The sequence below is a fragment of the Aristolochia californica genome, unplaced genomic scaffold (genome assembly GCF_029961685.1).
Source record: "Aristolochia californica isolate CCGP_79_NKW_82.1479 unplaced genomic scaffold, dmAriCali1.0.hap1 SCAF_9, whole genome shotgun sequence".
In the NCBI taxonomy this organism is placed as follows: domain Eukaryota; kingdom Viridiplantae; phylum Streptophyta; class Magnoliopsida; order Piperales; family Aristolochiaceae; genus Aristolochia; species Aristolochia californica.
The window spans coordinates 29352366-29368331 of NW_027182290.1; the positions used below are offsets into that span (position 1 = coordinate 29352366).

General features: G+C 40.6%; 1 protein-coding gene across 2 annotated transcripts in view; it reads left to right on the forward strand.

Moving 5' to 3' along the window:
• Positions 1 to 15551, forward strand: part of LOC137940062 (clustered mitochondria protein-like) — a 31419-nt gene extending 15868 nt beyond the window's left edge. Inside the window, exons 21-30 of one of the 2 annotated variants that reach the window (XM_068784983.1) lie at positions 3714 to 3860; positions 3995 to 4063; positions 4147 to 4305; positions 4438 to 4494; positions 4594 to 4634; positions 11542 to 11661; positions 11772 to 12081; positions 12174 to 12281; positions 13742 to 13786; positions 14588 to 15551. In XM_068784983.1, the coding sequence (XP_068641084.1) occupies positions 3714 to 3860; positions 3995 to 4063; positions 4147 to 4305; positions 4438 to 4494; positions 4594 to 4634; positions 11542 to 11661; positions 11772 to 12081; positions 12174 to 12281; positions 13742 to 13786; positions 14588 to 15001 (1470 nt within the window). In that variant the 3' untranslated portion in view covers positions 15002 to 15551. The remainder of the gene's footprint in view (positions 1 to 3713; positions 3861 to 3994; positions 4064 to 4146; positions 4306 to 4437; positions 4495 to 4593; positions 4635 to 11541; positions 11662 to 11771; positions 12082 to 12173; positions 12282 to 13741; positions 13787 to 14587) is intronic. The other variant, XM_068784984.1, reaches the window with a different exon arrangement.
• Positions 15552 to 15966: the final 415 nt, after the last annotated feature.

The window sequence follows — 15966 nt, forward strand, 5'->3', positions numbered from 1 at the left end:
GATGGCGATGACAGTTGGGGCGGTGTTTTCGGCAGTGGTGAGGTATGTTACGCAACGAACGACGATGGAAAGGAAGAGGAGCTCGGCGACAACGGCAACGGCAATGAGAGGAACCAGTTGGTGGACCGGTGCGGTGAGAAAACAGCTCGGCAACAACTAGATGCTTCGGAGGACTGCATAACTGGTGGACTGGTGTTGGAAGACGGCGGCTGAAAGGTGACAGCGTTAGCGGGGAGGCCTGAGCGAAGGGCGGTGACTGGATTTTTTTAACTGTGGTTTTGGCTTCGATTACTGCTTCGAAAAGGGCTCAGATGGTCAGTGGCTTTGCGGGAGGTCGGCTATAGAAAACTTGAATGACAGAGGAGAAGCGGTCAACTTCTCTATTGACCACGGCGACTGGTTGGAGTCAGCATAGAAAAAACTTTTTTTTTTGTTTCTTCGTCTGCTTCTTCTGATGGTGAAAGGGAAGCAAGCAGAGGAAATCAGGGAGGAAGAGGGAAATTGGGTTCCGAGTTTTATGCGACGAAAGTTGGGTCGACAATGGGAAAATTGGTGCTCTGAATTTAGTCACAGATGCAGTTTGTCTACCAAATTGATGCAGGAGAACTGTGTGATTTCAATTGACGTATGCGATTGTTGATTAGCTGGTTTTGATGGAGTAATTATGAAGGGGAAAGGAAAAGAAAGTAGTGAAGGAGAATTTAGAAGAAGAACAATAGAGATGAAAGAAGAAGGGTCTGGAAGAAGAAGGAGAATTGAGAAGAAAGAAGATAGAGGAAGAAGGGGAAGAAGAAGAAGAATGGAGAAGGAGAGAAAACAGCACGGGAATTTTATTAATTCATCTGCAAAGTTACTTTCAACATGTTGTACAGCCTATAAATAACTAAAATTAAAATTTAAAATTCAAAACAGATAAGATAAATATCTGATTGAATCCAGTAAAATCAGGAAAGGTAAAAAGTTTACAAATGGGGGAGGCACATTCCTTTTTTTTATCAACATAAACTAAATGAGGAACATTTATTTGAGACCTTTGCGGACCCATGTGAACAAAAGACCTTGATTCCATTGCCCCTTTTGCAACTCAGAGGTTAAGACAGCCAATCACTCCCTGCTTCAATGCTCCTACTCATGTAAAGTGTGGACTTCAATCCTTAGTAAGACGGGGATTCAATTTTGAATGTCAGCAGATTTGATGTCTTGCAATAAGTCGCTCGTTGGTACCCCCTTTCCTGGGCTTGGAAAACTTATGGTCTTTGCTTGTACTAGCTTCATCCCTTGGGGGCTTTGGAATGAGCATAACCCAAGGCGATTAGAGGCTAAATGTGATTCCGCGGAAAGAGTAACTAAGCGTGTTTTGGGTCAAATCTCAGCGTGGCTTCTTACTAGGAGGCCTTTCTCCTCTTATGTGGGTTCCTCTATTCGTAACAACTGGAGCACAATGGCAAAAATGAGGTTTGCATCCAGGGCCCCAATTATGCAAGAATTGAACCCCCGGACACGGTTTCCAAAAGTTAAATTTTGACGGTTCCTCTCTTGACAATCCCGGGATTGTGGGCTTTGGGGGAGTTATCTTAGACCCCTCTGGAAATCAGCGCTTCTCATATGCTGGTTCGTTAGGCGTTACTGACTCAACGTCGACTGAGCTCCAAGGCCTCCTTAATGGGCTTCGCGTTTTCAGAGACAATTGTAGTGGCTCTCTGCATATTGAAGGAGACTCAAAGGTGGTAATTGGTTGGTGCGAGTATGCTTCCTCTCCCCCGTGGCGCCATTGGGACTCTTTTAGGGAGATTCTTGAAAAGGCTTTTCAATTTTCTTGTATTTGGTCTTACATTCCGAGATTTGCTAATTCGATAGCAGATGTGCTTGCCAGGACGGAAGCAAACCTTCAATCTCTTGTTGTTAGGGATTTGCTCCTATCCCCTTTGTAATTTTCTCTATCAATATATACATCTTTTTCGAAAAAAAAAGACCTTGATTCCATTGCACACTGAGGCAACTCATAAAACCCTGTGAAGACGGTTTTTGAACCAAGGTTGTGTTGAGGGAGGGGATAATTTTTTTTCACTCACGTGAAGTTTGCACATGCATGGACGATTATTAGGTGCATCACGGGGGTTGTTAATTTTTTTCCTTCAGACCTCGGTGTCCCATTGAATGATGGTTCCGCAGAGGAACCTGGTTTGGTGCTAGTGAGGGGCAACAAAGATGGGGCAACACAGGTGGCCGACGGGGGCGAACGGCAACAATGTCGGGGTACAATGATTTCAGCGGGAAATCGGTGACAAAAGGGATTTGCAATGTTGGCGGTTCCAATTGTGGCTTGTAGAAGCTCCAGTGGTGGTGTGGTGATTGGGATGCATCGGAACTGGCGGCTGATGATTGGCGATGACGGGACATAATGGCAAGTAGCGGTGACTGTGAAATCGTGGATCTCAGCAGCATCGGTGAGGGTCGGGAAGGTCTGGATGTGTCCTACGGCGGAGGTTGTTGCGATGGTGGGTGACGGTTTTGGCAGAATCTGGTGTGTTGGATTTGCATCGTTGCCGGAAATAGGTACGGTGGTTGATTTTTCTGTGCTTCATAGTTAGAAATGGAGGACTTGGACGACTTGTTGTAAAGTCGTTGAAGGTATGGCGATGGCAGACAACATTAGACATCAACGGTGGGCGCCGTCTTTGGCTGGTGTGAAGCCTTGTGATGATTTGGCCGAAGATTTCGTGGCTGCCTTCGTTTGGAAATGTCAACCAAAAGCTTGAATTTGACTCAAGGACGTCGACAACAATTGTAATTGGCGACGATAGGGAATGCTTGCCGCAGGAATCTTTGACTCTAATACCAAGTTGATGCCCAACAAATATGTGCAATTTTAATTGGAACGTCATATTCTTAATTAATTGGCTTTATTCAAAGAAACAAAGAAGAATAAAAAAGAATTGGGAATGAGAAATAGGAGAATTGAGAAGGGGAAGAAGAAGACTTGATAAAGAGAAGAAGAAAGAAGAAGGATTGGGAAAAGGAAGATAGTGGAAGACGGGAGAAGGAGAAGAAGGAGAGAAAACAACTTGAGGATTTTATTAATTCATCTTCAAAGGACCCTTCAACATGCTGTTACAATCTATTAATAACTAAAATTAAAATTTAAAATTCAAAACATATAAGATCAATATCTGATCAAATCCTCAAAATCAGGAAAGATAAACTAAAAATAAAATAAAATAAAATAAAATGGGATTATAAAAATAATTATTTCAACAATAATTGGTGGGTCCACTGGAGCTCTATGAGCATACTGGTGTCCCCACCACTGTTGTTATTAATAAGGAGAAATTTTTTCTTGTTTGGCTGGTTCTGTTTTGGAATCACATCTGCTAGAGGAAAAAGGAGAAAGCTAGACATTAGTGAATTCCATGGCAATAACTCTTTGTCACTTCAGTTTCTCTGTTTATCTTTTTCTCTTTCTTCTTAATTCTATGTCGTTTGTGACTTTCAGAGTTTATGCTGCTTTCTGTAGATATTGCTATTGTGTTTTTTGTTTCTTCTTTGAAAATGTTTTCCTTTTCTCTTAATCATGGAGCAAATGTTCCTCTCACATTTTTTTTGTTTCATGTTACTGTTCTCCTTTGCATGTACATTATAGTTGGATGACTGTCTTCAATTTGTCATTTTCTTGAGATATTCTTAGTTGTAATTTGAATATATATGGTTTCCAGGATCAATCTTCAGGCAAGCCTGTTAAAAAGCAAACAAAGTCAAATCTAGGAGCATTTGTGCGAAAGAATCAATCTGCAGCACATACTCATATTTCTTCTGATTCATTGTGGTCTGATGTTCAGGAATTTGCAAAATCTAAATATCGGGTATGTTGTCAATTTATGCTCTGTTAGGAAGCAATCTGTTATTTTATGTTTATTATTTTAAGTTCTGTGATTTTATATTTGGGGTTTGTGTTCAATGTTATTTTTGTTTGATTCGATCTTATATGTTTATTTAGTTTGAACTACCTGAAGATGTGAGGTTAAGGGTGAAAAAAATATCCGCTATTCGCAATCTGTGCCAAAAGGTGACTTTTGTTCTGTTTCCTGCTAGTCAACAAACAGTTTTTATTGTAAACCTGCTTCTATAGTTTGTTTATATGTTTAACAGGCAGGCATTGTCATTACTGCACGAAAATACAATCTCGAAGCTGCATCACCTTTTGAAACTTCTGATGTTTTGAATCTTCAACCAGTTGTAAAGCATTCTGTTCCTGTGTGCTCAGAAGCCAGAGATCTTGTGGAAACAGGGAAGGTCAAGTTGGCTGATGTACGTGCTAAGCTTTTCACATATAAATATCTGTGATTTAGAATGGAATATTTTGTTGGTTTGTGCATTACAAATAAAATAAGTCAGGTCATGCTTATGTTTGCCAATGTGTTGTAATGATGCTTTCTTCAGGGCATGCTGAATGAAGCTTATGCTTTATTTGTGGAAGCCTTTTCAATTTTCCAGCAAGTAGGTTTCCTTACCTTAAATTTTAATGTTTTGGTCGTAGTGGTCCTTCTTCCATGTATAGTATTTATGTGTAAAAGACTCAATTGACACACTGTGCAGGTTACAGGTCCCATGCATCGAGAGGTTGCCAACTGCTGTCGGTAATCTCCATGTGCTCAATTATTCCTATCAGTTGTCTTTTCTAGTGTATACATTATTCTTGTTGTTACTCTTCAGCCTGCACCTGTTAAACATCTTTCACTGTTTACATTTGATACAAAGTTAGGAATTTTACGTCGAACTAGTCTTTACTATTGAAAAGTAAGATAAACACTTGTTCGCACTGTTAAATCTGTTTGAGAAAGATGTGGTAATTTCAGCCAGTTTTGTGGTGCTTCCTAGTTCTAAGTGTTGCTGGTTGTTCTCTTTTGTTACTCTCAAAGTGATAGTGAATAAGAATGGGCTTGTTCTTTTTGGCATGTGGAATGGTTATATTCCTATTCCTTAGACTCCATTTTCCACTCTACTGGTTTTTCTGTTTTTGCTTATGGAACTGTTGAAATATCTGTAAAGGGGGTATTTTGGTCATTTACTATGGAAATATCATCAAGAGCTCTAGGAGTAGATGTCGGGCGAGCGGGCGATGACGGGAGGCGTTCTCCGATGATCCCAAGGACAGATGGCTCCTTATTTAACCTCGTTGATTTGTTGGCTTCTGATAGAGGAAGGACCTTTTGTCCTATAGGGTCTGCAGATGGTCTTGACTTCAATACCACACAAACCAGTGTGGAGCACTCTGATGCTGCAAACAAAGACTCCTTGAGTCAGAATCAGTTACTAGGAACGCCGCAGCAAGGATCTCTTCCCCTTATCTGCAGTTATACACTCCAAATCAAACCACTTTAATCCTGCCACTATAACCTGATTACGAATGACAGAAGGCAAGCTTGACTTCTCATATGCACAAACCAAAGTTTCATCAAAATCAAACACCACCGTGAGCTTATTAACAATTGTGTCATCTTCGTCAGTAGAGATGCGAGCTGGAGGCGAATCTAGGACATGCAGTTGCACCAGCAAAGGCTTGAAAACTGCGGAGGAAGATGTAGAAGACGAAGATAGGAAAGGCCGCTGGAGACCAATAAAGGATAGCAGTTGCACCAAGGACGACATGATTTGTAAATCTACTTGAAAGACGAAGGCCAACCAATCAACACGAGAAGAAGAAAACCATGCAAAAACTAGGGCACGAGACAAAGAGATAAAAGAAAGAAAAAAAATTGGAATTCTAAAACACCATAGTTACGAGTCCTGATACCATAGTCATGCGTGGACAATCGTTCTCTTTTCATGCTACAACAGTTGCTTCCTTTTTTTTTTCATCAGCGTACCCCAGATATACCAAAATCATACATTATTACAATCCCTCCATTGAAGAAGCTGAAAGGGTGTTAAGAGTCAGCACCTTCTTCTCGTCTCGTGCGCCGTTCATCTGCGGCTGGCATCTAATGCAGAATAGAGGACTCATCGCCAGCTTGGTTGCTCTCTGGAGAAGGCGACTCTGCTATTAATCAGAGTCATATTACCATTCCTACTTGCTGCTGGTTCTACGCTTCTCTGTTCCCTCCGCTTTGTCAGCTGAGTTTTGATTTTAATCTGCCAGATAAGATTGCTGGTTCGAGCTACGGCAGAAGATACCAAGTTGCTGGCTAATTGGTGTTTTTCCGGTATTTTTGATCCTATCTTTTCGGTATTGCTGTTGTCCGAGTTGATTCTGGATCGTTGCTGCAGATTTTTGGAAGTCACAGGGCTGTCTCTGTCGCTTAATCTGAGATGTCATGCTGTGCAATTGCCGAAGTCACCCTCCCTGGTTTTCTGTTGTCGCATTGGTATTGCTAGGAAGACTAAGATGCTATTCTTCTCCGAGATTTTCTGCTTCTCTATGTTTTTTTGCCATCTTTGGAAGCTCTGTTACTGTTTTTGCTCGATGGGAGAGTCGAGATTGTTGTTTCATTTAATCCGTGGGGAAGACTGCTTCTGTTTCATTAAACCCGCGGAGTCGTGATTTTAATCAGCCGGACTGCACCAACTGGGTTTCCGTTTTTGGAGGCCACAGACGATGGCATCTTTCCAAGATGCTGGTTGATTGATCCTACCAGCGTGGTTGCCGTTTCTGGACGAAGATGTTGTCCCACTATTCGGTCGCGGGGAGGAAGACAATGGATAAATTAATCAGCCGGACTGCACCAGCTGGGTTTCCGTTTTTGGAGGCCAAAGACGATGGCATCTTTCCAAAATGCTAGTTGATTGATCCTGCCAGCTTGGTTGCTGTTTCTGGACGAAGATGTTGTCCCACTCTATTCGGTCGCGGGGAGGAAGACAATGGATGAATTACATTGCCAACTTAGGTGTTACAGTAATTTTATTCCGTCGAGCGACCCGAATCGGATCTATTCTGTTCCGCTGGGTTAACCCAGCGGGTTGGGCCAACTCGGACTGAGCCAACTCTGACCAACTCGGTCCGGGTCAACCTGACTTGGCCCACTTTTTTTTGACTTGGTTATATTGGTCTGATACCTGAATTGGTTACCTGTCTGGGTTCCGAGTTCTATACCTATTTCTTCTGTGACTCGATTATATTGGTCTGATACCTGACTCGGCTCTACTCTATCTTTTTCTTTGGTTGGATTATTATTTTGGTTTATTACTCAGTTCCAACATATTATTTGGTGCAACTTCCTTATTTAGTGATGGACTATTTGAGGATTATTTTATGGGTCCTTTTTTTAGGATTTTCATTATTTGGTACGTGTTAATTGGCCCAGGCCCATTTTAGCTACTGTTATTGTGTCTCTTTGGTTGAAACATTATTATTGAAGGACTTCCTAGTTGCTGATTTTTTGTCAGCATTGGTTATTCTAATGAAGAAGCAAGCACATGGTGACCCCATAATACTATCTTTTGGGCGATTACTCGTTACCCCCCTTAATTGGCATTTATTACTCCTACTATTTGAGAGTTAGTGTCCTGTGGAGGGACATGGTGATGGAGGAGTTTTATTACACTTTTGCCTATTGACCCACTACCTACAGAAGATAAGAGCGTGCCCAACATCCTGCATGAGTTATTTGATTGGAGTATGGAGTGATGTCTTACGTCTAGGAGTGATTTTACTCTCACTTATTTATATTATGCCAATTGGGCCCTCATGGAAGAGACCACCGGCTTGGTGGGGAGTGTTGGAAGATATGGTGAACTGCCAGTTTATACGAGAAAATCCTATACACTATTTAAAGCAAGTATGGCGATCATGATGTTCTCTCACCCCCAACTTGAGGGGGAGTGTTCAAAGATGGGCCCAAACCCACACGACCAAGGAAGGCCCACACATCCAAGTGCATTAGAAAATGGGTTCAAGCCCATAAGACCATGGAAGGCCCACACGACCAAGAGATGTGGAAGATGGGCTCAAGGCTCACAGACCAAGGAGAAAACCCACATGCCCATACAATGATGGGAAAATGATAAATAAAGGGTCATCTCATAAGAGATGGCTTTGATGTAATTAGGTTAAGTGCAAGAGGTATAATTGAAATATTGAAGTTTCATTAATCTATAAATTGAGCTTCAGAGGAAGGGTTAAGACACAAGTCCATAACCTCTTCTTCCTCTAGTTTTCTCCCAATGGGTCTTTGTCTGTTTTTCTCCATGAGCTAAATCCATGGCGTCCTGAAAATCAACAAACTAAAAAAATGCAATCACTGTCCATAGAACAAAATCCGAGAGAGAGAATGGGGTGAGAGTACCTTTGTTATGTCACTTCTGTCGGTGGTGGTCGGGTACAAAAATCGATTGAGCAATGAAGATCGAAGAGATTGAGGAAGAAAAACCAAAAATCTTACAAATAGAGGATGAAATCGAATAAAAATCCAAAACTTACCTAAAGGGGGTAGATTGCAGTCCAATTTTTCTCTGTTTAAACATGGGAAAGATAGGAAAATCATGGCGACTGAGGAGACCAGGGGTCAATGGATTCACATCAATGGTCCCCCCTTGCCATCTCTTGGTGTTTGGCAAATAAAAAATTGGGAATCCTCTTTCGTCTATAGGACCGGGGGTCAATGGGTTCACATCAATGGTCTACTTGCAGAACTTTAGCAAGACCAGGTCTTCACCCAAATTGTTGGGCAATTCGGTTCATTGGTCAGTCTTGTTGGCTACACTTCTCACACGACTAGACTGGATATTATTGAACTTTTTATCATTCCAAACTGCATCTAACATAGCTCCACTCACCTCAAAATCATCATCGAGGACCTTATTTTCTGGATTGGTATTGATTTTCGATAGATGACTATTGGCACCATCGAAGCTCTGGGAGACACTAGCTCAATGGGAAGTGACCGGATCCTATCGACCTCTGACCTATTTGTTCAACGATTCGACTCGGCCTTGTGTCATCGTGATTCAAATTCAAACCCCACTGAAAAGCAACCTACTCCGCAACCCCCCCCCCCCCCCCCCCCCCCCCCCCCCCCCCCACCCCCCTCACACACACACACAACAAATCTAATATCGCCTCCTAACAGTCTTCCTACAACCCAAGTTCCTTCTATTGCCGTGACAACTCTCCAAACTAACCACATACGACCGAATCCTCTGACCTGTCAATCACCCAACATTGAATCTGTCATCGCCACCCTTTGGATATCTATCTGTTTCCACCTGGCAAGTCTCTTCGCCTATCTCGGCTTTTGAAAAACCCAATATTTATACAGAACCTCAATACCCGATTTCATAATCTACAACGGCCATCCTCACAACCCATACCGACATGGTTTCCCCAGAAAATTCGTTACCAGCCTCACCCCCTCCCACACACTTAGGAACAACGCCAATCCTTACTGGCCAGGTTTCTAATCCAGAAACTTACACTCCACCTTGCTCCCCTCACATACCAATGAAGCACCTCCTCCCCTCTTCGAATACAACTCAGTCTCAAGCCCAACAACTCACCCGTCAGATCCCCTGAAATTGCCACTCATCAATGTCGAGTCAAAAGTCAACCTGAAACCTCTTAAAAGGGGAGTCTAGCCAACCGCCTCTACTACAATTTCCTACAAACCTTATCATTGGAAGTATTAATCTACCCCTACTAGATGATGATTCATAGCGACTCGTGCCCGCACTTCAGTCCGAGAGACAATAAATTTGATGAGGAGACTTGAAACCAAATGATGCATCTCACTGAGCTAATGGGAGTCATCTATCAGGGCAACTTCCTGGAATTTACCAAAAGTCCAAGAACTAGAAGAAGAAATGATCATCTTATCTTGGAATACTCATGGAATTGGTTCTTCTGACAAGTGATCTATCATTCGTGACCTACTCTCATCTTGTAAAGCCTCCACCATCTTTATCCAAGAAACAAAGATTCAAACCATGTATGACCAAATCATTCATGAACTATGGTCATGTTCCTCCCTTGCCCAGACAGTAATCCCTACTTTTGGCCACTCCGGTGGCCTTCTGACCATGTGGAACATTGACCTAATTGAGGTCCTGCAAGAGCACATTGCATTATTCTCTATTAGCCTCCAGATCCATGACAGTTGCTCCAAAAACATTTGGAGTATTTCGAGGGTTTATGGTCTAGAGCTTGGTTTGAAAAAATAGCTAAGTAGTTATGTCATTGTGGTTTATGAGCAGTCATTGTGACCACTCGTTTGTTTTGAATAGAAATTCTAGAGATATAGTGTTGATTGTATATGTTATGACATAGTCTTGTTGGGAAGTGATGTGAAAGGCATTGAAGAAGTCAAATGACATCTCACTAAACCATTCTAACCAACGATTTTATGTTCACTCAAGTATTTCCTTGGGATTGAGGTAGCAATGAGTAAAACATGCATCATTTTGACAAAGATAAAACATTGTATTGATATGGTTCATGAATATAGGTTGTTGGGAGCTAGGCTTGCAAAGATGCTTATGGAGGTAAATCACAGTCTCCATGATGATGATGATGATGCGGAGCTTAAAAAGAAAACTATGTACAACGCGTTTGTAGGGAAACTTATTTATTATGACTCGATTTGATATATCCTTTGTAGTGAGTGTAGTCAACCGGTTAATGTAGCATTCGAGGAAGATACATTTGGAAGGCGTGCATAGTATATTATGAAACTTGAAGGGTGCACCAGGGAAAGGGGTTGTATACACCACATACCCACTTGCAGATTGAAAGATATTTTGATGCCAACTATGTGGGTTTAAATTGGATAGAAAATCTACTTCAGGGCATTGTGTTTTTGTGGTGGAAATTTAGTTACCAGGAAGAACAAGAAACAAAATGTTGTAGCCCACTCTAGTGCAAAAGTAGCAGCGATTGCCTACACAGTTAGTGTACTTTTGTGGGTGAGGTTAGTGCTACAAGAGTTAGGTTTTTCTACCGTAAAAGCAATAAAGATGTTATGTGAGAACTAAGTTACAATATTCATTGTCGATACCTCAATTTTCCATGAACAGACTAAACATGTAGAAGAGTGAAGTTGTAGACATTTCCTATGTCAAGTCTGGAGATCAGCCTGGTCAAGTCTTAACTAAAGTATTGAGAAAGAGAATTTTGGAATTTTTGCAATATGCTGAGGCTCCTTGATATATATGTTCCAGCTTAAGGGGGAGTGTTAAAATATTTGTTGAAAGAGTATTTTGCTTATTTTCCATGGTTGTATGTCCCTTATAGGATAACAGCTTACTTATCTTTATGCTGGAGGTATATGGTTAAATTTTTGTTTTACTCTGAGATATTCGGAAAATATAAGGGTTTATATGTAGAGGAGCATATATGTTATTTTGTATATTTTTCTTTAAGTGAGAATATAAGTAATTTTAGGGTCATTTTCCAAACGTTGACGGCTGCTGCTCTATTCAAGTTCTATCTTTTCTTTTCTTTTATCCTTTAATTCTTCTTATTTTTCTTATTTTTACAGTAACATTGAGTAAAACAGGAATTTTCATCTGCTTCAACTAAATCTCATTGAAATTGCTTAATTGTGCCCTTTTTAGATATCTTGCTATGGTTCTATATCATAGTGGAGACATGGCGGGTGCGATTATGCAACAGCACAAGGAGCTAATTATAAACGAGCGATGCCTTGGTTTGGACCACCCTGACACTGTCCACAGGCACAAACTTACTTCCTTTCTGCATTTGTTTTACTTTTGGGAACATTAATTCATATTAATTATTTATAAAATGAAAATCATGGTTGATTGTTGAAGGTTTCAATTTGCAGCTATGGTAATATGGCTCTTTTCTACCATGGGCTGAATCAAACAGAACTAGCACTACGCCACATGTCTCGCACGTTGCTCCTACTAAGTTTATCTTGTGGATCTGATCATCCTGATGTTGCAGCTACATTCATTAATGTAGCTATGATGTACCAAGACATAGGCAGAATGAACATCGCTTTGCGTTATCTACAAGAAGCCTTGAAGAAAACTGAGCGGCTTCTTGGTCCAGATCATATCCAAACTGCGCATTGTTATCATGCGCTTGCCATTGCTTTCAACTGCATTGGTGCTTACAAGCTCTCTCTCCAGGCACGCTTGTAGATAAAAACTGATTTATATTGTTTTTTTCTGTGATTTTTGTGCCTATATAGTTGTATCACTCTAAACTCTCTGTCTTGCAGCATGAGAAGAAAACTTATGACATACTAGTGAAGCAACTAGGAAAGGAAGATTCGAGGACACTTGAGTCACAGAATTGGATAGAAGCATTTAAAGTTCGAGATAATCAGGTAATATTGGAAAAAGTGATGTTGATCATCAAGGGGACATCAGTAGGATCAGTGTTCAAGACCGACGGTTTTGTACGCTACATTAGCCTCTTTATTTCTTTCTTTTGTTGTTTTTAACATAAATCCATCAGTTCTCAGCATATTTTTGGAAAATACTGGATAAATCAGTAATTCATTGACTGAACTACTATACCCCTCTATTTTTTTGGAAATGGATATACACTTCCATTTAGAAAAAAAGGTAATTTCCAAATATGGTCTTCTTAGATGCTGTATTTTCAAATTTGGCTAGTTAGATTTTGTAATTACATGCACAAGAAAATTCCAAATACAACCAATAATTCCAAAAAGCTTTGGAATAAACTAGTAATTAAATCTCTAAATATTTAATATTTTTAAGAAACTGATAGTTTGGAAAAGAAGGGGGACCCTCCCTCTCCTCCCCTCCTGTCTCACCTGCAAGAGAAGAGGGGAGGAGAGGGAGGCTCCTCGTCCTTTTTACTCTCTGATAGATGCTCCTTCCTCCCCTCTCTCTTTGCTCATTGAGGCTGCCTTTCCCCTCCCTTTTTTGTGGATGGAGGGGGACAGCTGCTACACCTCCCCGAGGATGGGAGGGAGCAGAGGAAAGCTCCTCCATTTTCTGCTTCTCCTTCATCTGTGCTGGAGAAGATGCGGAGTGTGTTTTTTTTTTGTAATAAATAATAACAAAATAATATTCTTTAAAATAGATTAAAAATTTAGAAAAAGGGAAATTAAGTAATAGTAAATTTTCTGTTAAGATCTAGAAACATTGTTGCCTTAGGTGCCCATTAGATTTGAATCACAAGCCCATATTTGGAATTACAGTAAGTTGTTGGCCATATTTGGAATTATGGCATTTAAGAGGGCTGTATTGAAAAATTACCCCAAAAAAACAACATGCACACCTTTCTGCACATAAGGCAAAAAAACAAATATGACAGCTGCATGCATTTGCACCCAGCTGCACATTTTTGTTGGAGGTTTTTTCTAGTATTTCATTGGCCAAAGTTGAACCTCGCTGGCAAGAAAAGTAGGCAGCTGGAGAAATTTTACATGGCTGGTTAAAACTATGGAGGTAAAAAATACAATTTATCTTCGTCGGTCGGCTCTGAACATGTCTGGAACTCATGCAAACACTTTCCATTGATCTTCATAAGAACAAATGGAAGGCAGTTGAATATTTGACTCTTGTTTGGCAGTCAAGCTGGACATTCTCTTAAATCCAAGTTCTTGAAATGTGTTTGACTATTTACAGAAGGGTTACTAATGAAAATTTCAAATTAAAAGATCTGCGTATTTATTAGTTTCAACTTATCTAAAATTTGTTGAAATCTTGTCTCACTTTGCTATAAGTGACTTTGTTTATTTAGCAATCAATTCCACCTGTGCTTTTTTGGTATGGAAGTAAAATGCTAGATCTTTATTGTTTTGTTAAGCAGGTAAATGCTCAGAAGCAGAAAGGGCAAGCAATGAATATCCTGAAGGTACTTCTTGTCTCTTGGTACTCAATGATAATAAATTGATATTTGATACTAGTTCCAATTTCTAAATGGTGCTACTTACCTGTCCGTTGGATGTTGACAGACCTGCTCTGCAGTAAGGGGTTAGGTCCTCTTGGACCAACTAATAAAATAGGTGGGCTAGGGCAAACCTGAACCTTTTCGTTTCACATGGATAACTCCTGGTATTTAGTTTTAGCGACATGGTTTGACATGTGCAATAGTGACAGCCATGTATAAGCTGGTGTGCCTAGATAGGTGTGTAGGTCATAGAAACAGGACCATGAATATAATCCAGGCATAGCTGGACCTGATCCCAAATTGTTTTCATGGAGTGATTGAGCTAGAGCCTAGCTAAATATTGGGTTACAGCTGTTTAGGGTTTGGGTTCAGGTTAAATATATAACTGCCACGGTTCATATTAAATATTTTGACCGGGCCTTTGACTCAATGGCCACATGATAGGATTTCTCATACGGTGTCCTGTGTTCAAGTCTCACTCGGCTATAAGATGATGTGTATGTGTGGGTTTGTAAAATCTGAAAAAAATCATCAGTTGTATTTATCTGAACTTCTAGTTTATCACAGTTATAAGAATTGTTAAAACTAATCAACTTTTGTTCTAATATATAGAAGCTATTTAAGCTACATACGTGGCCTATTCCCTATTTTGCTGAAAACTTTACAGATAGTATTTAAGAGCTATCTAAGCTTCACCTGGGTCTATTCTCTATGCTGTCTGTGAACCTGTTTAGGCTTCTCACCTTAGATCTGCTCCGATGATAGGCTCACTTTCAGGCTGCTGCAGCTGGATCCAACAAATCTATCAGTGCAGCACTAGTTGGTGAAAACCTTCCTCGAGGAAGAGGAGTTGATGAAAGAGCTGCACGAGCAGCAGCAGAGGTCAGAAAGAAAGCAGCAGCACGAGGTCTTCATGTAAGGACACATGGTGCTCAAGTCCAAACTTTGCCTCCACTTGCACAGCTTCTCAACATGATTAATTCAGGGGCGACTTCTAACGTTCAAGCAGATGCTCAAGCAAATGAGCTGAAAACAGAATCTTCATCCAATGGTGCTGGAAATGTCAAAGAGAAGGGATCCTTAAAGAGCCAGGAAGAACCGGCCCCTGTTGGACTTGGGACAAGTTTGGCTTCCTTGGATTCCAGGAAGCAAAAATCAAAACCAAATAATACATCTTGAGTATGAAATGAAGCACCAAGTTTTGTCCTTAAAAAAATTTCATTGGAGGTAGGATCTGCCAGGTGATATGACTAGGTGGTTGGAGGGCAGAAGAAGTCCTTCAGACATTATGTGGCTTGTGCATCCCTGTTTTTATTTGAGTTTGGATGACAAGCCTGTCAAAAGTGGTCTTACTGAGAGATGCAAGGGAGTTCTTTTTTCCTATTATTGGAAATGTTAGTTTGCCCATTGTTTGGTCTTGAAATTTATGCTCTGGATTCAAGCAAGGTCCAAATGTTGACCGTAATCAAGCTATTGGTATAAACCAGATACAACCAGCTACTGAGCTGACTGCTTCCCTCTGGTGCAAATACTGAATGAGGTTGTATAGTTATATATGGGTTGCTCTCTTTGGTTGATAATGCTGTAGTTGCTTCCCTTTGTACTATTTATGTATTTGGTAGCAAGGCTCTTTGCACCTTTTTGTATGTGAGAACCGATCAAGAAGCTTCGTCAAAATTGGCATTAGTGATTTATGTTTATTAAACTTCAGTTGAAGTTGCTTCATGCATTTGATATGGAGCCTTTTGATTGGTAGAATTTTATTATGTTATTGTAGCTGTGCGCAAAACTTTCTCGATACTTGTCAGAATCTGGTCCTGCTCGACAATGAATTGGTCTGGCTGTGGAAGAGAAGATTAGCCACATGTAACAAGCACTGAAACCATTTTTCCTTGTTTAAGCTGTTTCTATTTCAAGATTTCACAGATATGAGCTGTGGCTTGGAAAAGCAGATACCTCGCAAATTCTTATGAAATGATAAACTTTTGCATGTGTTGAATGGAATAGATTTGAATTTAGTATCTGAGAGCGTGCTAGTTTCAAATTCAGAATACTTATCAAGCGCTTGGTGAAAGGTAGAAGCCGTGAACCTCAGCTTATCGAAACAGTGGGAGACCTTCGATACGCGTTGGAGCTAACAGGAC